Source organism: Sceloporus occidentalis, unplaced genomic scaffold (assembly GCF_023333645.1).
Source record: "Sceloporus occidentalis isolate IW3139 unplaced genomic scaffold, rSceOcc1.0.p SCAF_9, whole genome shotgun sequence".
Classification (NCBI taxonomy): domain Eukaryota; kingdom Metazoa; phylum Chordata; class Lepidosauria; order Squamata; family Phrynosomatidae; genus Sceloporus; species Sceloporus occidentalis.
In genome coordinates this window covers 4,023,914-4,047,166 of record NW_028316989.1, presented here as the reverse complement: position 1 = coordinate 4,047,166, position 23,253 = coordinate 4,023,914, and the positions used below count along the sequence as shown (strand labels likewise).

General features: G+C 43.2%; 1 protein-coding gene across 2 annotated transcripts in view; it reads right to left on the bottom strand.

Moving 5' to 3' along the window:
* The window catches only part of PDLIM2 (PDZ and LIM domain 2), a 41,884-nt gene extending 19,765 nt beyond the window's left edge, over positions 1–22,119 (bottom strand). Inside the window, exons 1-3 of one of the 2 annotated variants that reach the window (XM_089537626.1) lie at positions 22,019–22,119; positions 12,269–12,409; positions 9,346–9,497 (exon numbers count right to left, since the gene is read on the bottom strand). In XM_089537626.1, the coding sequence (XP_089393752.1) occupies positions 9,346–9,497; positions 12,269–12,361 (245 nt within the window). In that variant the 5' untranslated portion in view covers positions 12,362–12,409; positions 22,019–22,119. Of the gene's footprint in view, positions 1–9,345; positions 9,498–12,268; positions 12,410–12,880; positions 13,033–22,018 lie in introns of those variants that run through there. The other variant, XM_089537625.1, reaches the window with a different exon arrangement.
* Positions 22,120–23,253: the final 1,134 nt, after the last annotated feature.

The following is a 23,253-nucleotide window of genomic DNA, read 5'->3' as shown; positions in this document are numbered from 1 at the left end:
TGTGAGATAATGAAGACTCAGCCTGTAATTGTTTTAAGAAAATATTTGAGCTTGAATAAAATGTTTAAAGATGCAATTTGAACAAACATATCCTGATTTTTTAAAAATTTGTTTAAAACCATTAGTTTAATAATAATAATAATAACTGATTTTAGCAATCCTGGAGTGTAATAGGCAATTGGCTGTGCACTGAGTCACCATTTCACACCTGGCTTTGGCAGGTAGAAACCAGGGTCCGAGTTTTTCTTAAAGAAGATCCTGCAAGCCTGAAAGTTGCTCATACCTGCATTGCACCACACCCTGATTAAGTTTTGATAAGGCTTGCAGCACCTTCAAGTGTGGTGGCGCAGCCAGAAAACTGCTCATTGGCGATTCCTGGCGTGAAAGACGGGCTCCAGCCAACAGCAAGGCCTAAATGCAGGTACACGAAGGTGTGCCCATCTTAAGGGCACTTATTCGTGGAATAAATTGTTGGCACAACAACAAAAGTGACTGTGGTACCACTAACAAACCAGCCAGAATACATGTTTGTAAAGTAAGGGCATGGAATACTTGTAAGTGAGAGACACTTGAGGACATGGATCTGTAATAGAATGGAAAACAAGGCGCACAGTGGAAGTAAATTTGTTTTTCCATACCAAAGGGATACCAAAGGGAACACTTCTTTACACAAATATGTTGGCTCTGGTTCACAGGGTCATCTGTGGCAGAGCCAGACACCAATGTGGCAGAGTGGTTTGAATGTAGGACTACTTCTTTGGAGACTAGGGTTTGACTGTCAGCTTGGCCACAAAACCCACTGGGTGACCCTGGGCAAGTTTCAGCCTCAATGGCAAATCTCCTCTGAACAAATCTTGTCAAGAAAACCCCATAATACGTTCACCTTAGTGTTGCCATAAGTCAGAAATGACTCAAAAGCACACAACAACAACAACAACAACATGTGGCAGAACCAAGCTTTTACAGGTTGAGTCTCCCTTATCAGAAATGCTTGGGATCAGAAGTGGTTTTGGATTTTTGCGTTTGTCAGATTTTGGAATATTTGCACATACATAATGAGATATCTTGGAGACAGGACCCAAGTCTGAACACAAAATTCATTTAGGTTTGGAATAGACCTTTTTACACATAGCCCAAAGGTTTGTTTTGTAATGATTTTGACCACAAAAACGTTGCGTACGCTGAGCCATCAGAAAGCAAAGCTGTCACTATCTTAGCCACTCATGTGCACAATGTTAGATTTTGGAATATTCTGGCATTCCAGATAAAGGTAACTGTGTAGGCATTTGGTTGTCTAAGTAACGTGATCTAGTCCATAGTATGAGCTAGAGCTGAAAGGAGGCACTGGAAGAAATGTCCCTTGTAGCTTGCATAGTGGAAGATGGTCTGCCATTGCCATGACTAAAGAAAAATTCAAGCTTCCACTTGACTTTGATGTATGGAACAAGAAGGGTTGCTATTTTGCTCTTTGCTTCAGGCAACAAAATATCTCAGGTTGGGTCTGAACAAGGCAGGATGTGCCAAGCCCTAGAAGTAACTCATCATGAGCAATTAACAACAATCGTAAAAAAATAATGACAGGTCAAATTGCCACTTTTCCCCAAAGCACCAAGACTAAACCTGAACACTCCTTCTTGTTTGCTAGACTGCAACCACTGTTTGCATATTATGCTGTGAAGTTATTTGGGGAGCTGTAGCAGTCCACCAACCACCACAAAATATATATATTTAAAATATTTCCACCAAAAAGCAAGTCATGGGGGGACATGTAAAGCTAACAGTGTTCCAGGAAACTCCCAGAACCACTAACAGCCTTGTAAACAAGGTGCATGTGTCTTCCATTGCCTGTGGCACCTTGATTTCTGTTGAATTTGCAAAAGTCTAAAGAGCTATCAACTACTAGCTATGCACAGAAATAATGCTGAAAACCAGCCTACAATTAGGCACAGGTCATCCATAAGAGATAAAAAATAAGGCCAATATATCCCATTATCCCCATAAAGAGGCAGTTCTGCAGCACGGCAGGTTTGTTGTCACCCATTTTCTGCTAGGCAGGTGTTAACATCTCAGGTTAGAAGTGGGGTTAAGTCTGGTTTTGATTTCCATCCCGATATCCTACATGCAAAATATCCCTCAATTTGCAGCAAAAATCACTTTGCTAAAAATGACTTTCTTCCAACTCAACCTCAAAGAAAGAAAGAAAGAAAGAAAGAAGGAAAAAAAGAAAGAAAGAAAGAAAGACAAAACGTACACATTTCCACACAAAATAAGACCCACGTCAGAAAAAGTACAAACGCTTGCCTTGGGATCGAAGAATTTTTGGCCACCCAAATTCCATGTTTGATTCCTCTAGTTTTCTGTGAGCATCTCTCGTTTTTACTCTGGGGAAATCCCATTGCCTTCTAGCATCTAGAATTATGTCCTTCGTTTTGTTTTTATACTGCTTGCCTACATGTATCCTGTTCCCAGAACAGTATACAACAAAAACATGGATACAAACAATAAAAACCACCATAAAAGAAGAATAATGCAGCAAAATAGCAGAGAGACGTTATTAACTGAATGTCTGCTAAAATATAATCTGATTTTTGCAATCACTGAAGGTAGAAGAGACCTCATCCAGGCCTATCTAGAGCTTCTGAGCAGGAGAGCAGATTACACAATATCCCATCTTTTTCCTGGATTGTTATCAAGAGTGCTGTAAATGAAAACTACCAGTAGTTTCAGTTAACTTACCTTTAGCCCACTGCAGTCATTTGTATGAAACAGCCTTCTTTCGGTAATTTTATGTTTTGCTTTCGTCATATATATTTCTAGTATGGCCTTTGGTCAACATGGAAATAAATCTGAATAGAACCCTTTCTCCAAATTCCAGTTATCAACAACACCAAACAATAGATAGGCTTATTCTATTCTACCAAATTACAAATCCCAGGATTCTATAGGATGGAGCAATAGCAGTTAAAGAGGTGTCAAAGTGCATTATTTCTACAACTATGAAAGAACTAGACAAGATTGTAAAGTGTAAAGATATACAACTGAACACTAAAGTTAGACTTGCCCAAGCTGTTGTATTCCTCATCACTATGTATGGATGCAAAAGCTGGACAGGGAAGAAAGCAGGTAAGAGGAAAATCAACTCCTTTGAGATGTGATGCTGGAGAAGAGTGTTAAGGATACCATAGACAGGCAAAAAGATGAACAAGTGGGTTCTTGAGCAGACAAAGCAAGAAACTTCCCTGGAAGCCAAGATGATCAAATTAAGGCTGTCATACTTTGGCCCATCATGAGAAGGCACAACTCATTTGAAAAGACTTCCAAGACGGAAGCACGCAAGAAAAATCCTGGTTAAAAATGGCCATGCCTTCATGTTACTAGACAAAAACGGCAACGTAAGTGCACCACATGGGCACAATTTTTCTGCTGCCTTTTATGCTGAAAGGAAGCAAGGGTCTTCATTAAAACCTCTTCGTTAAATGTTTAGAAACTTGGGAGGGAAATGCCTTTGGTGTCTAATATCAAGCTGGAAATATCATTGCTAACCAGCATAAATTGCAAAGTTGGTGGTATGGAGAATTCCGCACTCTTAATATTTGCCACAGCTCACAAGATTTCTCTACTGAGCAGGGAAAGAGAGACGGAAAGGCAGCCAGCGCTGAGCTAACTCCGAAGGCTCCAAGTGCCCCAGGACAACTGTGGGGTGGGAATAGGAAAGCAGAAGCACGCTTAGGGGAGGGTGGAGGAGGAAGAGAAAAGGATGAGCCGAAGGCCCCGGAATGAGAGGAATGCTGCCTCCTGAGCTGCTCCAGTTTGGTTTGTCGGTTTTGGGATGGTGCCAAGATGCTATGAGGGCTTTCCAGCTCTCATCCAACATCCGCAGCACGTCAAAAGCAGGAGGAATGAAGAAAGGACATAGCAGTGAAGAGAGAGGACAAGACTAAGAAACAGGGCAGAGTCTCAGCTGGACAGCCAGGTTGCCAATAGGGTGGCCAGCATGAAAACTGGAGAGGGCACCTGCACTTTTTATGGTTGCGGAGAGATCGTGTCGCACCTTTGAAACTAACTTAAAGAAAGAAGTTGGCAGCGTGAGCTTTCCTAAACTCAAGTCTATCGTATATAGTCGACTATAAGTTGACCTCATGTAAAAGTTGAAGGCAGGTTTTAGGGCCAAAATTATGGATTTTGAAATGATTCGTAGAAAGGTCAATGGTAAAACTTAGGGGCATGCAACAAAGGATCTAAATGATGAAGCAAAGCAAAATGATGTCAAATAATAAGAGGCAATTTCAGTCAGTGTTGCTTGTTACTGGGAGGCAACACATACTGTTACCTGACAACTTAGCAACACCGGCTAAAATTCTCTTTTCTAACCACCATGAAAGGTACAGGAGCAGTCTCCACTTTCCAATCTGGGAATCCAACAATTGAGATCTACCCTAGCCGCTACCTAGAACGCCCGTGTCTCACATGTATATGGCATGCATTGTGATTTGTATAAGCCAAAATATGCCCCAGTGTTGACGGGAGGTGTTTCAAAGCCCTGTCAAGGCTCACACAGCAGGTGCAAAGCAAGATAGCTCAGTTCTAAAAGATGCATTAAGAGAAGAACGTAAGGATCCCTCCAGGACTTCCTCAGGGGATTTATTCCAGACTTTGCCAAGCTGTGATATCAGCCAACACGGGGTGGAGAAAGACAAGCTCTGAGTCATGCCAGTGGAAGACCACACCCTGGACAGCAGCCTGTTGTTGTGTGGTTTTTACACAACGCAGCAGTCCACTTCCTCCCCCTCTCCGCCAGCACCGACAAGTATAAGTTTCGCCTGTCATTAGTCTGAATCATTGAAGACAAAGAGACGGCTACCAGTTTCCCTACCCCGGGCAAGGCCTTCTCTCATGTATTATGTCCCAAAGGCTACTTCACAACTCACTCACTTTCCAGTCACATGTAAACTCATGCGGGATTACGGACCCAGCTGGGCTTTTGCAACAAGTCCAGGAAAATTCCAGCAGTGACCTCCCAGCCAGTGGTGCATCTCCTGCTCTTTTTCAAGCAGGGTTCATCTAGGTTTCCTCTCCTTAAGTAGATCCTTGGTAAGGCGGCGCAAATCATTGTGCTGACACTTGGGTTTTTTAGTCCCTTCTCCGAAACAAGTATCAGTTGCCACCCTTGCAGGGTGAAGAGGGACATTCAAGAGTAGCAACCCAGGCGCCTGTGGGCTGTGGTTTTCAACACACATTGGGTCCTGTGTCTCCACAACACAGAAGGCCTTGCCCAACAGCCCATCCTGGAGAGAGAGAAAGAGACTCTTTCCTTCTCTCTGGGGAAGGCAAATCATACACACGCACTTCCTTCCCACTAAAGGATCTTATTAGTCCACGTTTGATAACTATGAGTGTGTAGGTGAAGGATTGAAATGGCAGTTCCGTATAGACTTCACTGCAATACGAAGGTGTATATTCTCGGTAATTATCCAATCCTCATGGTGGATGAAGGATGATCAAAACCATGTAAGGTACTCCAAGAGTCAAAGGCACAGCTCTCAGAGGACTCTTTCATTCACACAGTTGTATCACTTTTTTTGTCCTTCTTCTTCTTCACAGGCTAGGTCCTCATTCTCATCCCTCTGCTGCCCACCCCCAAAACCCTCTTTTATTACCTGGGCATCCATCAAGCCCTAACAAAAGCTATCTTGAGCCTTGCTGCTAACTGTTGTCTAGTCAACTTTGACTTATGATGACCCTTTGAATGAGAGACCTTAGAGTCAACCTGTTAACAACAATCCTACTCAGGTCTTGTACCGTTAGGGTGCTGGCAGCTTTCTTGATGGAATCTATCCATCCGTAATGTGGTCTACCTCTTTCCATACTGCCTTCTAACTGACCATGCATTATTATCTTTTTCTAATGAATTGTGTCTTCTCATAATACATCAAAAATACCACACCGTCTCAATGTAGTCATCTCCGCTTCTAGGGAGGATTTGCTCTAAGGCTCATCTGCTTGTCTTTTTGGCAGTGTGTGGTTCTTCACACACACACACCACAATAAAAGTATGCTTTAATTTAAACTAGTTTGTGTAATCATTATCAGTGTAGAGTCTGGACTTCCTTGCATCAGGATTATGTGTATGTAGGGGGAGCACAAACATACACAAACCAGACCCAAACCTGCATAAGAAGCTGGTTTGACCAGCTTGCACCCAACATCCTCCTTCTGCAGGGCATACTAAGCTATATTTCCTCAGTCTCTTCAACATAGGACATTCAATCACCCAATGCTCCCTTCTCTCCTCCACCCCCATACACAGCAAAAGAAAAGCTCCAAACACTCAAACCAGTCAGACCTGGAGCTGTTTCCCTGTCAGAGCTGTTTCACTTTCCAGCTAACCCACCCTGGCTTAGCTATGTTTTGCTTTCCAAACCACTAACCCATTTGCAAAGCCAAAAAATGCAACTCCTGAACACTACAAGAGAAACCAACACTCAGGCAAGTCTGGCAAACAAGCCCCCAAGCCATCCCCATAACCCACAAACCAAGGCAGTTTTCTTCCATTCAGAACACCGGCCTCAAGTCCTGTTTGCATCTCAATATCCCAAGATCAGGAATTGTAGCCAGTTTTCCCCTGTACCTCCCAACTAGCCACATACACTTATGTCATGTACTGTGTCATGTACTGTGTGAATCATTTTAATGTCATGTACTGTGTGCATCATTTCTTCGTCTATGATCCCTGCAGGCACAACATATGGCAAGCAGGTCCACAGCCAGCAGTTTCATAATAGTGGGGTGTTTGAAGAGCCCACCCTACTGGGACATACGGGAGCTTTAGAAATTAGCACAAAAGAGCAAAACTAAAATATGTATACCAATAGAAAATGTATGTTTTGCATTTAGTAATGGTAGGGGCTTTTAAACAGGTTTTTTTTTTCTTTTCTTAAAACTTAAGTATCAAGTCCTTGCCCAGGGTCTTTGCACTAATGTCCCTGAGAAGCTGGAAAGAGGGTTACTATTCTGTGTTTCTATTCTGCTTGAGTTTTTATGGAAAGGACTTAGACCTCCACAAGCTCTCCCACAACTGAGCAGAGGTGGATCATTCCACATATTCCAGGTTGCATGCACTCTAATATGTGCTTGCTCTCACATGTACCTACAATCATGGGCTTACTCAGTGTTTTTCCATATCCATCAGGTCTAGGCAAACTCCCTTACTTTCAATAGTGGGTACACTTCAGGCTGGCATGACCTAGTTTGCCTTTTTATTAAAATCTAGAGATCTACTAGTCTGGTCGAGGTGCAAAGCAGTGGCTTGGAAGTGGGGGGATTCACTTTGGTTAAAGGAACAGGGTGCCTCTGAGCTCAAGAATTTCTTTTCAGTGCCAAAACTGAGCACACCAAGCATCCTTCCAAATACATTTCCCTGCAAGCTTTTTTGTGTTTCATCTGGAAGGGAAGCTTTTAGCTGCTGCTGCTGTTTCAAACCAGAGCCGCACAAATCATCCAGCTCTCTCTACTCCACATACGATCCAACTTGGTCCTTCCTGGAAACATGTATTAAGCTTCCATGCTTTGAGCCAGTTTGCTAAAACAAAAGGCCTGAGCTTTTTCTGTGACAAAGCTTTTTGCAGAGATGAGCTCCTTCCCTCACTATCCTATGCCACTTTGCTAGGCAGCCCTAGGTTAAGAGTTTGGCAAGGATCATTTGATGGGATCCAAAGACCGAAGAACCAAGCAGTTGGCAGAGATGGCTGCACATTAACCATCTGCCAACATATACAGTAAAAGAAGACACTGCCTGCTGCAATGCCAGAACTAAGATCCAAATGTAAATGCTAATAGTACCCTCCGCAGCTGTAATGAGTTTGGCCTCTGCTGCCAGGCTGATGGATTTTGGACTTCTTGCTGACATCTTGATCAAACAGTGTTAACACTTGTCCAGCAACATGGAAAAGTTTTGTATTAATGACCTTGTTAGATACTTTTTGTATTAGTTTTTCAGTTGAGCCTTGGAATAGAAAGATATGAAGGCTGAGAATGGACTGCGGGAGTGAATTTCCCTCTGTTACTAATCTGCCTGCACAGTTCTGGTGGCTAATGGAGGAAGGGAGATGGGTCATGTTTGTGCACTTTGGTGTTGTTTGCGTCTACATTATATTATTATTATTATTATTATTATTATTATTATTATTATTATTATTATTTCTTACCCACCTCTCTACATGGATTGAGCCAGGGAACAACAAAGGATTTACAAATTCCCAACCTCAATTAAAAACACACATTAAAAGGACATGCACCCCAACTCAGCTGCCCTATACATCCAGCAGTGATAACTGAATTTGATTATTGGCTGGGGACAATTTGGGTAGAATTGATTTGAGGGGCTATTCTATCACTAGCTGTAAGAAGATCTTGGACCGCATCTGTGAAAGTGCTGGAATATTTCACTGTGCGTATCATCTGCTGCATCATTTACTACCAGTAAAGCTTGTCTTGTAGTAGTAAAGTGTGTCAGTGTTTGGCACCAAAAGAACTCTTGGGGAAGCCTGGTACTACACCAAGTTCTGGCACAGTCCATCAGCTCCATTGTCCATACTTTTATAGCATGAAACTTGCTAGAGCACCAGTTCCTGAATGTCAGTGTATTAACCCACTACCCACATCTAACCCTGATGTTAAAGTTTCCAAAACAGGACAGTTTAAGATTTGCGGTGCCCAATTGGCCTCAGTCAGAGGCCAACAAAAATGGAAATAAAGGCTACAAAAGTCTATACGGGAAAAATGCAGTGTAACTCTTGGCAAGCTTCAACTCCAGAATGGCTCCTTCCAGTTTCTCAACTCTTTAATCAGTTACTGTTAGCTATTATTTTAGCTGGCTATTAAGAATGCCAAAATTGAAGCCACAGTGGAAGCAGATGTTGGAAAAGGTATGCTTTGGGCCTACAATTTCCAGAATCCCTTTGCCAGCATGGCCACTGGCATTTTGGGCATTGTGCAGTAACAATGACAACAACAACAAAATCTTTCCATGCTCTCAGAGGAGAAATGGACACCTTCATGCTAAAGTCTGTGAGATTGAGCAATCGCCTCCAATTCATTTGGCACTGGCTACAGGTAAGCTCAGCATGGTTTGAGCATTGGACTATGACTCTGGAGACCAGGGTTCAAATCCCTGCTCAGCCATAGAAACCCACTTGGGTATGTCACACACTCTCAGTCTCAGAGGATAGCAATGGCTAACCCCCTCTAAAGAAACCTGCCAAGAAAACCCCATGATAGGCTTGCCTTAGGCTCACCATAATTTGGAAATGACATGAATCACACAACAACAACAACAAGTATACTCACCTGTCAACCAACAGCTGAAGCTGCCCAGAGCTCTGCTTAATCTTGTTCTGTGCCTCCACATTGAGCATCTCAGAAGTCCTCTCTCCATTGATAGAGACAATAACATCACCAGGTCGAAGATCTCCTTGGGCTGCTTTACCATGTTCAGTTACCTGTATATATATAAGGAGAAGAAGGCAGGTGCAACCGCAATTCAATTGCTGGAAAGAAAAGGTCCTTTTCCCTCAACTGCACTAACTCCAAGGAAGATAAATAGGAACATCTTATGCCACTACGTTCTTTTTGGAGGGGGGGGGGAAGCATGCTATTTTCTTTGCACATTTTGCCCCTATTGGCTCTGTCCCCAGTAACCAAACAAGCATCTGCATGAAAGAGTTCTTTGGATTAGTTCATAATAAGGGCTAAATTAACCCCTATTAAGAGTCCATGCACCCACTTTCTATTAAAGATTAAAAGTGGATTTGGAATGCTATGCTTAGCAGAAAAAGTTAATTAAGCCTGACGAAAAACATTCCAAAAGAGTAACTGAATTAAATTTGCTAAAGCAAAACAAATAAGTGCACCAAATTTCTCCCCTTTTGGGGTGGCACAAACTTTTCCAAAGCAAGGCCCTACTTCAGCTCCTGCATTCCTCCCGTGATGGGAGTAAACCCACTATGCATTTAACCCATAATAGCTAAGAAAAAGCAAGTTAAAAGCCAAAATAGTCCCAGATAAGGCCATCGAGAACTTTGATCTAGACCCACAACTCTTGTGGGAGGGAAAAGACACCAGTTTCCAAATTACATAGCACTTAAGGAAGCTCTTTTTCTATGCTAAACTGGGGGAAATGTTTGTAGTCAATTAAACATGACTTGAATGGAAAAAGCAATTTGATCCTGTTTACATCACCCCAATATATGCCTACCAAAATATACTATGTGTTCAAATATGTACACCTACTTGGAAAAAAAAATCATCCAATGAATTTTGTCACTTAATTATAACACTCCCTTTAATACATAATTGGAATGTATTAACAAGTTCCGAAAACAAAAGCTTTATACAAAACATTTTAACAGGTGCAGCAATATTAATAGCCTCTAAAAAACCCCAACATTTCATGCAACCAGCCAAAATAGCCAGTGACTAGGGATTATGGAAGGTGCAGTCCAACAAAACAACTGAAGAATCATGGGTGCCCAAACCAATTCTATATATGTTGCATGTAGATGACATTCTCATGTGCAAGGTTTTGCAGAAAGACAGAAACTGAATGTAAAACTGGCCCCTTGCCCTTTTAATTCCTTCCTCCACCAAAAATAGTAATAAATATTGAATTTATCATTAGGTAAACTGAGAAAGCTGTTGCTAAGGAAAATTAGTTCACCCAGCAACCCCAGGGAGCAAACCATGTTCTGGATCCCTAGAGTTAACAGAAAGTGGTTCTGTTTATTAACATGGATCCAATGAGAATAGCTTAGAAGCCACAAGAGGGGAGCTTGTTTACCAAGTTAGGAAGCCTGAAACATGTTACCTTGCATCACATCAGCCTCTGACACATTTTACAAATGCAAAAGTGGCAAAAGCGAAAAGGACACGAGGAGCCATTGTCACCATCACCACCAATCGATAAGTGTGATTTAGTTATTCCAGAGATAATAATCATGTATGCAAAAGCAGAATTCTCATAATGAAAAGTGCATGGCTGGAATGCAGGGTTCCTGCCTAATACACAGTCACCCAAAGCAAAGAGCCAACTAAGCAAAACTTTCTTGGTGATGCAAACAGTACTTTGTGGATTCAGGATAACAGCTACTTCTGAAACCATCTCAGGCCTTCCAAACCATGTAAAATCTCCAGCATCTCTCACAGAAAAATATGCACCTAACCTAAGCCCCTTACAGATAAATTGATGTGTGATCCGAATCAATGGATCGATTCGACAGCAGAGCATGGTTCCCACTATATTTTGGTAGGATGTAGTATGAAATAACATGGAAGACTTTTGAAGTGATGATGACGAGAATGGAAAACTTATTATATGTTTTCTTTTATGATCTTTATTTATTAGAGGTCGACGGACGGATGGATGTTGAAGGTTTGATATTTGTTTGTTTTAATAATAAACTTTTAAAAAAAGATTATTGCAGACACACAATATGGGAAGATTCAACATCCCACTTTGGCTTTCACTATCAGGGCAAACAACACAAGCAGAACGCATGCTATTGCTCCTTTCCTTCCCAACCAGGCTGAAAAACAGAGAACGTCCTTTGGCGAAAAACTGGACATCGGAGACAGGAACAAATATATTAGACCCCTGCTGCTTGCAGTCCATGTGCACGCGCTATGGAGACTTCAAGTTCCCAGGGAGTCAGATTCTTTGAGGGGCAATGGGAGCGGGTGGGGAGAATGGTAAACAGGATTTGTTCTCCTCATTAGACTGAAGGGTCTATGCTTGGCGTGGTGCCCATCCATAGAAAGAGGCAGCTTCCTTTACAGACTTTGCCCCCAAGCAAACGCAGAGCCCTCTAAAGCAGCAAGAAAATGCTCAGCATTCCAGGATGTCCTGCGAAACTCCACAGACATTCAGGGCAGGAACAGCTGAGCCAACTAAGGGCTGTGCTCCACCTCAACGTTTCCCCAAAGGAAATTCCACTCAAGAGTCCCCAATGAGGTTTTCAGCAAAGCAGAGTGCATTATTCAGAAGGCATGCAGTTGGCCTCTATGCCCACAGATTTTTCAATCCATGGATTCCACCATCCACGGCTTGAATATATATATATATATATATATATATATATATATTCCAAAAAGCAAAGTTTGATTACGTTATTTTATATAAGGGACACCTTTTTACTATGCCATATATAATGTATACAATGGTACTTGAGCATTCGCAATACCTGAAATACATGGACATGGAAAAAGTAATGCTTACCTTAGAGACCGTGATGGGCTTCCGGAAGTCCCTTCCACCTGTTATTCGGAAGCCCCAGGGAGCTGGACCCATAAGGTTCACAGTCACTGACATGGCAGTTCTAGCAGCAGCAAAGAAAATGACCACAACAATTGGTGGGGCCTGAAAAATAAAATCAAAGAAAGATGTCATGAGTCTTTGCAGAGGCTTAAAGATTCAACGATAATGTGATGCTGAACAAGACAAAAATTATTGCTCGCAGGTTTCAGCATGGAGAGGACCACAGTTTGGCCACAGGATGAAAAAATTGCAAAGGTCTAAGTGAAGGACTGGAAGGAGGTGGTGCCAAATCCAATGTTTTGTTCAATAACATTAAAAACAACAACACACAATTTCAAAAGCTGGTTCCACAGGTATGCTCCAGATTTTCCCAGCCGTTTGCAGGCTGCACAAGTCTAGAGAAAGAAGGGAATTCACCACGAATTCTCCAAGGCAGCCAGGAAAAAAGAATACTATTTCATGCTTTTCTAAGAAAACCCATCCCACCTCTATGGAAATATACTCTCTAGCCATTGTAATTTTGCTTTCAGAGATGGAAATATAATTCAGAAGCCATGAAGTCCATACTCCAACCTCAGTCATCTAGACACCTTCCCATTTTCTGTGGTGAATGGAAGCCCCAGATTGTAAAATCCTTCATGCAGGTACATTCTGCAGGCATCCCCAAACTCCAGTGGGACCTCCAAACCAAAGCACAACGATACGCAAAAGAGAAGATGCAGCAGACCCTGATGGCTTCTTTCATGCATAACCAGTACAGAGTATCATCAGAAGGGGAACTGGGAGATGGAAAGATAGCTGTTTTGTGGCCCACATGGTGCGGCCAATGCTTGCCTTCCTGTCACAGATCTCACATCATGCAACCAATGAAACCAGTAAGTTCCGCCTTGCTGGTTGCAAGCACCTGACAGGGAAGCAAGCTCTAAGCAAAGAAGGGCACAAATCAACTCAAAGAGGAGATCTAACAAGGGAAAGACAATTGTAGCAACAGCAGCAAATGCCTTTGCTATCTCAAAATGGTGATATGAAGGGTATTTTCCCCACACAGTGGGAATATGGGCTGAGTGGAATGGAGTGAGGAGCCCTGTTCTGTCCAGTCTCAGATCTGAGTTGACTGAAGCTTGCTTACATCTTTCCTTCCCGGTTGGAAACATGAGCAAGACAATCTTCCCAGTATAGGTGCAAAAGGATAGGGACACGTACCTGAATGTCAGGCAAAGAGGTGAGACCATATACCAAATCTGAACCCATCACCAGCTGGTTTGGGTACCCAGGCTGGAGATTCCCTTCTCAGGAAGTAAGTCATGGGATGGAAATGAGCATGCAAAGAAATAAGAGAGAAAGTAGGGGTTCCATGATACAGCAACTATCATAGAACCCCTACTTTCTGTCTTATTTCTTTGAATGCTTCTTTTCATCCCAGGTGGAAATCAGTAAGTCGAGGGACTTCTAAAGGGGCCACAGTTAAGGTCACACTGGACTGTGTGCATCCTGCTAGTTGAGAACTCCTGATATGAGAAGGCATTTCTTCCATGCTGGCTATATTGGTAAACATCAAAACACTGCAATAATGGTGCTAAAATCCTCCTCTCTTATCTTCCTCTCTGTCCCAGTCACCAGGATGATGGTGGTTTATTTCCCATGCTTTGCTTTTGTCTCCTTCATTCCTAGCAATAAAAAAAGGGAGAATAACCGTGGCCCTGGATTTTTACGAAGATGAATGAGACAGTAAAGCGGCTCAAAGAATGGCTATTCATTAAAATGATGACCGTAATTGTTCAACATGCAATGATGATAGTGATCCCAACCACCTGAGCAAAGGCTGAATAAATAGATCCTGATGAAATAAAACACACTGCCACACTCTCTGTTGACAAGAAATCTTGTGAAATACTGTGGGCTGGTAAATTGTGATGTACTGAAAATATACAGTTTGGGATATGCAGAGCCATGCATAGGAAGATCCTTAGACTATTGCATGGCAAATATGCCACGTTCTGCACATTTCTAAACAATATAGATATTGCAAGAAAAAGTCATGTGGGACCTTAAATACTAACAGGTTTCATCTGGCATAATCTTTAATGGATTAGACTTCAAGGTAGTCCAAAGCAGCTCATGCCAGATGATATTTATTAGTTTTTGAGGTGCTGCAGGACTTGTTCTTGTTACAACACATTGTCGCGGTTTCCTCCTTGGAGATACTGCAAGAATGCTGTAAATCTGCAACAGTCCTTGCTTCTGACTGAGAAATTGACCTTCTATAAGGCTATTGCTGGAATTTCATCTAACAAAGTGAGGGTAGAAAATCTCAGGGGAGAGTAGAATACTTCTCTCATTTGCCAAGACAAGACTGGGACAAAGGCACAGAGCAACCAGATGCAAGAAGAGTGACAGGGCAGCTTCTATCTATCAGCCAACACTGGTAAACCCTTGCCAGTACAACGAACCCACCCTTCACCTTCACCTTCCTTTAACCTTATTACTTGTGTTTTTCCTTCTCCTCTGTCCACCAGCTTTTTTAGTTGTACTTGCACTTTTAAATGATTGTAAGATGCCCTCTTGAATCATGTGCAGGATCCTGATATAAAATACTGTAGATACAGATTTTGGTATCCACGGAGGGTCCTGGAACCCAACCCCAGCAGATACCAAGGGCCTACAGTAACATGAGTATATGCAGTAAATCAGAAATGGGTAACCTGTGGCCCTCTAGACATTATTGGACCGTGCCACTTTCACTAGCCCTGGTCAGAACATCCAGGGGCAAAGGATGTTGCAACGCAACACTACATTGCTGGCTAAACATGGTCAGCTTTGGGTTAAAAGGGGTAGGGAAGCCATCAACGGGTATTTCAAGGCATGCAGAATGGCAAGAGAGAGCAAGAACTTGGAGACGGCAAACCAGAAGGTCTTTTTGCCTTCAGGAGCAAAGAAGGGTCTCATTAGGGGGTGGGCCTGGCTCCTTGTTCCGGGAGGGGAAGCAAGGTCCCCGGAGACATGAGTAATTGGTAGCGCCAGACATTCGGTGCCCTAGGCCACATTATATGGCTTCCCTCTCATCAGGAAGTAGGCGTGGGGAGGCAACAGTGCAGACGGTGGAAAGAACGGCGTTGGGGGGAGGCAGAAGAAGAAGGAAGACTAAAGCACCAGAACACCAACACAGGAAGTTTGCACAACCACAAACCCGATTCATACTTTCCCCCCCTTCCTTTGCTGTAGCAGAGGTTGGAAGATTTGCAGCTCTGCACAACGCTCCCAGGAGAGGATGCTGGCCTGACACCACGCTGATCGGCCAGCAATGTGGTGGAGTTTGAGGAAAGGCCTCAAACATATAGAGAATAGCCCCAAATGCTCTTCCTTCACACATATTCACCTCTTTCTTAGGTGGCACTTGAAAACCACACAGAGGGTTCAGCAACAACAGAAGAGCAGCAGCTCTTATAAAGCGTAGATCCAAACAGGGCTTCGTTGGGTGAGTCTTCCACCGTGAACTACTCTAAAACCCTGTTAAAGCTTGGAGGAAGACAAGAATCCTGGGCCTCATTCCCACTTACAAATAAATCAGTTTGCAATCCAAATCGATGGACTAATTCGACAGCAGAGCTTAGTTTACACTGCATTTGCCCCGATCACATTTCCTTGGTTCACATTGACCAATGACTCGATTCCAAAGGGACCCTCTTCAGTGGCCGATCATCTGATCACATCACTTAAAAAATCGATTTCGATCCGCATCCCGTTCATACTTGCGCTGAATCGATTTATTGCAAAAGACGTGGGGAAAAACTGATAAAAAAGAAGTGCATTAAATGGGGCTAGCCTCCCTCTCCAAACTGCTTCTGTGATTTGGCTCAAGTGCAAACAAGGGTCATTTAAACACTTGAAGCTGGTTTGCAAACCGGTTTAAAATGTAGTGGGAATGAGGCCCTGGACAGGCTACCAGGCAAGGCCAGCCAAGTTCAGGCAAAGTGATGGGGAAGGGAAAGAGAGTCGGTTCCCATGGTCTACCTTGTCCTTGTTACTTTCCAGACTCAATACCTTCACCCTAACAGCCAACAAGAAAACATCCCCTCCAAACCCCAGACACACAAAGAAAGCCTTCAGGGGAAGAATTTCCTGCATTTACATGTTTCGGTGCCAGCAGGAAACCACCCCTTCCCAGCCAGGAACACAATGACTTCTGTCTCTAGCTGGGATGGACGGCCAGAGAGGGGGGTCTTCTACAAAAACCTTTGGATGGGGTGGGGGGGGAGAACTGGTTTTTGTGGGGAGGCCCTCCATCAACAGTGGGGTGAAGTACGCAGACACCACAGCCTGCGTTGCCAGAAGCTGCTATCATGCTTTGCTTGAAGTCCTAGCAAGTCTTTTATTCTCCTTTGGCTCAAATGGCAAGCAGGAAGAGGTACGCTTGAAGTCAGAGGCTCTTCTTTTGGCACAAGGATGCGCATGCGCATACTTTTCTTATTGGTGCCAGTGTAACAGGTGCTTCTGCAAGCAAGCAGGTAAACCGCAGAGGAGGAAGCTGAATCTCTCACAAATTCTTGGGTGGAACGGTTAATGGGCTGCCTTTACGTCAATTCGCATTCTATATCAAATCGCTACTTAATTTTCTCTGCTGAATTCGTCTGTAATGACAATATGGCCATATGACATCTAAATATCTGCTTTTGTCCATACAAATACAGCATAGGGTCACCATAAGTCAGAAACAACTTGAAGGCACACAACAACAGCTAACTTGGAGGTTTCTCATTCATAGGGTCACCATAAGTCAAAGTTGACTTATGGAAGTAGTCCAGCTACCCGGAAGGCACCAGATCTTAGCAGCATCCGCACTGCAGAAATAACCCAATTTCATGCCACTTCAACTTCCCTGGTTCAATGCTATGGAATTCTGGGAATAGTATTTCTTGTAGCACTAGAGATCTCTGACAGAGAAGGTTAAATTTGTCACAAAACTACAGAATTACTTAGCACTGAGCCATGGCAGTTAAAGGGGGATCAAACTGGATTGTTTCTGCACTGCGGTTGCAACCCTCATCTAATCAACCCCCTACATTTCTATGGTTCTTTGGTCCCATGGCTTTTCAGTTAAAATGGTGTACAGGTTGCTTGACAAAATAGTGCTGGTTGGCTAGTAACTGTAGCGTACCAATCCTTTTGTAAGTCTCTGAAGAAGTTTTGTAACTGTTCTTTAAAATGATGGCGTTAAATCGTTTAAGTGAAGGATAAGCTGATAGCACACAGGTGCCATTTTAATGTATTTTAAGCTAGCCAGCTGCCTGAAGCATATGTGGAAGGGGCAAGGCAGATGGCCGATTCAGAATCCAAATCGCTAGGATGTCCATGTGCAAAGCAAGTTGCAAACATCAGGCCCACAACATGACTGAAGGGCTTCTTGTGACCCCTGTTAAAACGTGGCATCTGTTTTCGGCCTTCATCACTGAACAATTGATGAATGGCTGCTGAATGGGCGAACTCACTTATTTGGCAGAGTTGTCGTAATGATTACTAAGACAATAAAAGTGGAGTTGTCCTTGGAACATGTACAAACACTATGAAGTATTGTTATCATCGGCATTCATTTCTGGGAGAGGTGGGCAACTAAGATGGATCTGGGGGCCAGATTTTTGTCCCTTAGATCTTCTGATGGACACAAGGACTTCCCCCACCTCTCCCCAAAAACCTGGTATCAGCTGGAAGTCCACTTCTGGGTTTGAAGGATGCATTTTTGATATTGAGCCAGAGTGGTGTAGTAGTTTGGGTGTTGTCCTAGGGATGCATCTGCACTGTAGAAATAATGCAATTTGACATCACTTTAAGTGCTGTAGCTCCATACTATGAAATCCTGGATTTTGCAGTTTTACAAGGTCTTTCACCTTCTCTGCCAAAGAATGGTGGTGCCTCTCAAAACTACACATCCCAGGATTCTGTAGGATGGAGACATAGCAATTCAAGTGGTGTCAAGTTGCATTATTTCTACAGTGCAGAGGCAACCGAGGGGTCTGGGTTCAAACTGCTGCTTGGTTGAAGACCCTCCAGATAAGAATCCTAATCACAGAAGGTGTCAGATCAGAGGAAAAGTTTATGAGCAAGCGTGAGTCTGCAAAGATTACAGACGTCTGCAAGCATTTGAAGATTACAGGTGTCTAAAAGTATTTGAAGGTACCTGTCATTCGACCACAGTTTTAAATTGGCCTCTCGTAATGACGAAAACAATTAGCGAAACCAACAGGTTTTACAGCGATAAAAAAAGTGCCCAGAGGTAAGTTAGGAACAATGAGGAAGAAACCAAAGGAGAAGGTGATCGATGAGACAGGCATCCACTTCCCCTTGACTTTTCGATATCTAAGGCATGTCCAGACAGCAACTTGCAACTGAGCTATGCTTTCCATAGAAAAACAGAACTTCCCCTTCATGTCATATTTCCCCCATCTACACTTACTGTAAAGAATGAATACAGTTTCCAAAGTTACCCAAGTGACTTCCCATGTGGCTAGTCCACAAAGTCTCTATCATCTATAATGGTTCATAACCTATCATCCCCAATTTTCCTGCTCCTTTAAAAACAACAACAGTATAGTCTGGATATCTGCTGCACTGCTTTGCCAATAGGAACTTTAAAAGTGCAATGAATACTTCAAGCAAACAGTTAACACCTCATCTGGAAGGAAGGCGGACGGGGTTTACAACAGGCCAGCCACAAATCTTGGCTTTACTTATAATTGCAGTGGGATTAGGAGTTTACTGTTTCCCCCGTTGTGCTGGTTGTACTGGATCAAATGTTTGCATGGATTTATATCGCACTTGGTAGCGGATCCAAAGAAAATGTCCCCCTTCGTCCTCTGCAGAACATTCCCCCCCAAAGTTTGAAGGGGCTGCAGAACAGATCTGGCGAAGGGAGGAAAGAAATGGCAAAGAGGGCTGTGCATTTGCTCTCAGCTACAATTATACCAGAGAGAGAGAGTGTGAACATGCGCACTGAATTCTGGAATGTGCATAATTCATACATGTTTGCAATATTTACTTCTTTTGCACAGTTTACATGTATTTTCTTACTTGCATAATGCATGCACCTTTCATTAAATGTGTCCTGGGTCCCTTTCACACTCTGCAGTTAGAGCACCGGATTCTATAATGACCACAATTGCATTCTTTGGAAGATTGGGATTTGTAGTTTGCATGAGCACTAGAACGCTCTGGCTGATAATTATGCATCCTCCTGCCTAAAATGACAATCCCAGGATTCCACAGGATGAAACTCTGGCAATTAAAAGTGGAATCAAAGTGCTATCGTCTACAGTGCCACACTGCAGAATTAATGCCATGCTTTACATGCCATGGCTCCATCTATGGAATAATGGGATTTGTAATTTGGCGGGGCACCAGACTTCTCTGACAAGGGAGGCTAAATCTCTCACAAAACTACAAATTGCAGCATTCCATAGCAATGATCGCTGGCAGTTAAAGCAGTATTGAACTGCGCTAATTCTGCAGTGCAGATGCAGCCCTACATACTAATACCGTAACTAAGAGTACATCTGCCCTGTAAATTTAATGCAGTTTGACACCACTTTAAGCCCTGGAATTCCAACCAATGGAAACCTGGATCCTGTAGTTCTGCAAGGCCTTTAGTATTCTCTGCCAAAGAGTGCTGGTGCCTCACAAAACTACAAATCCCAAGGTTCCATAGAATGGAGCCATGGCAGTTAAAGCAATGTCAAACTGTATTACTTCTACAGTGTAGATGCACCATAAGGCAACTACAGATAAGCACTGGTGGTCCTTTGCCTGCTTACCAAGTATTGCCAGCTGCCTCCTATTCCTAGGTTGCATCTGCACTGCAGGAATAATGCAATTTGACACCACTTTAACTGCCATGGCACCATCCTATAGAATCCTGGGGTTTGTAGTTTGTTGCGGCACCAGAGCTCTCTGACAGAGAAGGCTAAATGCTTTACCAAACTACAATTCCCAGAATTATATAGCATTGAGCCGTGGCAGTTAAAGCAGCGCCAACCTGGATTATTTCTGCCGTGCGGATGCAGCCCTAGTTTATTTGACCAGGAGAGCACCAATTAAGAGGGAAAGATGATGCACTAACTCAGCCATATGTCTCTCATTTAGAGAAGAAAGAGGGAGACGGCCTTTGCAAAATTCCTAGCAGTCTGCCTGTTTATGTGCTTCCTATTATTGACAGACCATCTTTCCACCAGAACAACTCCAAAGGTAGTTTCCATATATACATACATACACACATATATATGTATATGTACATATTGCAATTAAAGTTCAAGTCTGAACACAAATCTCACAGAGCCAACAGGGGAAAAAAAAATCCAAAGGCAACATCAACAAGAAGGCAATGAAAAACAGAGGACCAAAATAAGAGGATGGTGAAAACAACTTGCTTAGTCTCATTGCAGAAGGCAAGGCGGAAAAGTTTGATTTTCCTCTCATCTGAGCAACAACCAAAAATGAGATTGTGTTGTTTGCACAATGCAAAGAAAAAAGCAGATATTTCATTTTATAATATTGTATAAACCCTATGAAATCTATGGGATTGCCATAAATCAGCAGCTGACTAGAAGCCACGTACATATCCATCATGCGTTAACTGTTTTGTCCAGGATTTGTGATGCTTGCGCACAAACTCAGAACGCTTACCGGTTCCAGGGTTGTACAAGACACACATGTTGGGGTAAGGGGAGAAAGAAATAAAAGCACCAGAAATATACAGCAATGAAAACAACATCAACAACAGCACTGTTGTTGCAGTCTTTATAGGTTGCAGTCCTATAAAGACTTTTGGTGCATCTACATGGTTTGAGCGCTGGACTATGACTCTGGATGCTCAGCCATGGAAACCCACTGGGTGACATTCGGCAGGTCACACTCTCTCAGCCACAGAGGATGGCAATTGCAAACCCCCTTGGAAGAAACTTGCTAAGAAAACCCTATGACAGGTTCACCATAAATCAGAAATGTCTGGATGGCACGCAACAACAACACTGCAGAAATAATGCAGCCTGATATCACTTTAAGTGCTGTTGTTGATGTTGTTTTTGTGTCTTCCAGTCCTATCCAACTTATGGTAACTCTAAGGCAATCCTATCACAGGTTTTAACTGCTGTAGCTCCAGTACCCTAACTAAGGGTGCATCTACACAATCATAATAATGCAGTTTGGCACCACTTTAAGTGCTGTTGTTGTTGTTGTGTGTCTTCCCGTCCTTTCCAACTTTTGGCAGCTCTAAGGCAATCCTACCATGGGTTTTAACTGCTGTAGCTCCAGTACTGATCTACACTGTAAAGATAATGCAGTTTGGCACCACTTTAAGGGCTGGAGCTGCAGTCTATGGAATCATGGATTTATAGTTTCACAAGGTCTGGAGACAAAGAACAGTGGGTGCCTCCCAAAACTACCAATCCCAAATTTTGCAGGATGGAGCCTTCCCTGCCCCAAAATGCTGGAGCTTCACCCAACTACAAATCCCAGGGAGCCCTAGAGCCTTAGCAATTGAAGTGGGGACCAAAGTGCCTTGGCCCTTGTTTCTTCTGAAACTTACTCCAAAGGAGAAAGGTGCATCTCTGAAACTGACTCCACTCCCAGCTGAGAAGCAAAAATAATTTCCAACCAGAGAAGCCTGGAAAGAGGGGCATCCCTCCCTGGGATCCCTTTGCAAAAAAGAAAGGATGGCACACTTACCCAGAACTTGGATTCGGCTCTGCTTTGGCTGTTGAGGTCCCAGAGCTGGAAGTCAGAAAGGAGGCATGCAACCAGGTTGCAAGGGAGAGCACAAAGTGCAAGAGAGGAGCAGCAACTCTTGCTGCAGCAGCAGCAGCAGCCTTCCCTGCAAAGATCCTCCTCCGAATGGGACTGACTAGTGACTCACTTAATTGGACTAGTGAGAGTTCAAGCGGAGGCGGTGGGCCAGCGCCCCCTGCAGGCCGAGGCGGCTCCTGCAAGGCTTTGGAGAGCTCCACTTGCATCTGGTCCAAGGCATTCTGCAGAAAGCATCCACAGGTTGACTTCCACTGCCCTGGCTCTATGTTATCTCATTCTGGGGATTGTACTTTTGGGAGGCATTGAACCTTCTTTGTCAGAGACCTCTGGTGCCCTAAGAAACTACAGTTCCCAGGGATTCCCTAGGACTGAGCCAAGGCAGTTAAAGTGGTCTCGGGGCCCAAAAACACACAGCAGAATTCAAAGATATAGCCGTATTAGTCTCTAGAATCAGTACGTTGAGAGATCTAGTGGCACCTTGGAGATTCACTGAAAGAACGAAGTTGTAGAGTTAAGTCTGCTTCCTCAGATGCATTGGGATGCTCAGGCTCATGTTCAGCTTGTGGTCTACTAGGACTCCTAGATCCCTTTCCCAAACCCCACAGGAAAACAGGGAAGAAATAATAGTAACAACAACAACAATATTGGCAGCAGTTCTCAAGCCCAAGAGGCTGGCATGAGATGCCCAGAGCTGGCAAAAGTGTTGGTGAATGCTTTCAACTTGCAAAGGCCCTGGCAACTGAAGACTAAACCTCAATAGCACTTGAATGGCTGTGTTTCATTTTATTGTTGCATTTCTGTCTTTTACAGCAAAGCCCTTGTTGGATTCAATGAGAACTTACTCTCAGCTAAGTATGTCTGCCTAGGGCTGAAATAATGATCAACCCCATTAGACTGCTTCGCTTACCTTTAAACCTAAATGGAGACATAGCGTGGAAGCTCTCAATTTGTGCTACGATCGAACAGCCACACAAATGGCACGCGTTTTACCAGGAAACAGACTGTATCTCCCATCATCCTTCACTGTGGGCTATGGGAGTTAAAACATCTGAAGGCCTATGCATTTCTGAGCCCTGACTCATGTAATATTCTATCAGTGTTCACATAGGAATTATTAATTTGAATTAGACCTTATCAATGGACTACTCAGTTATAAG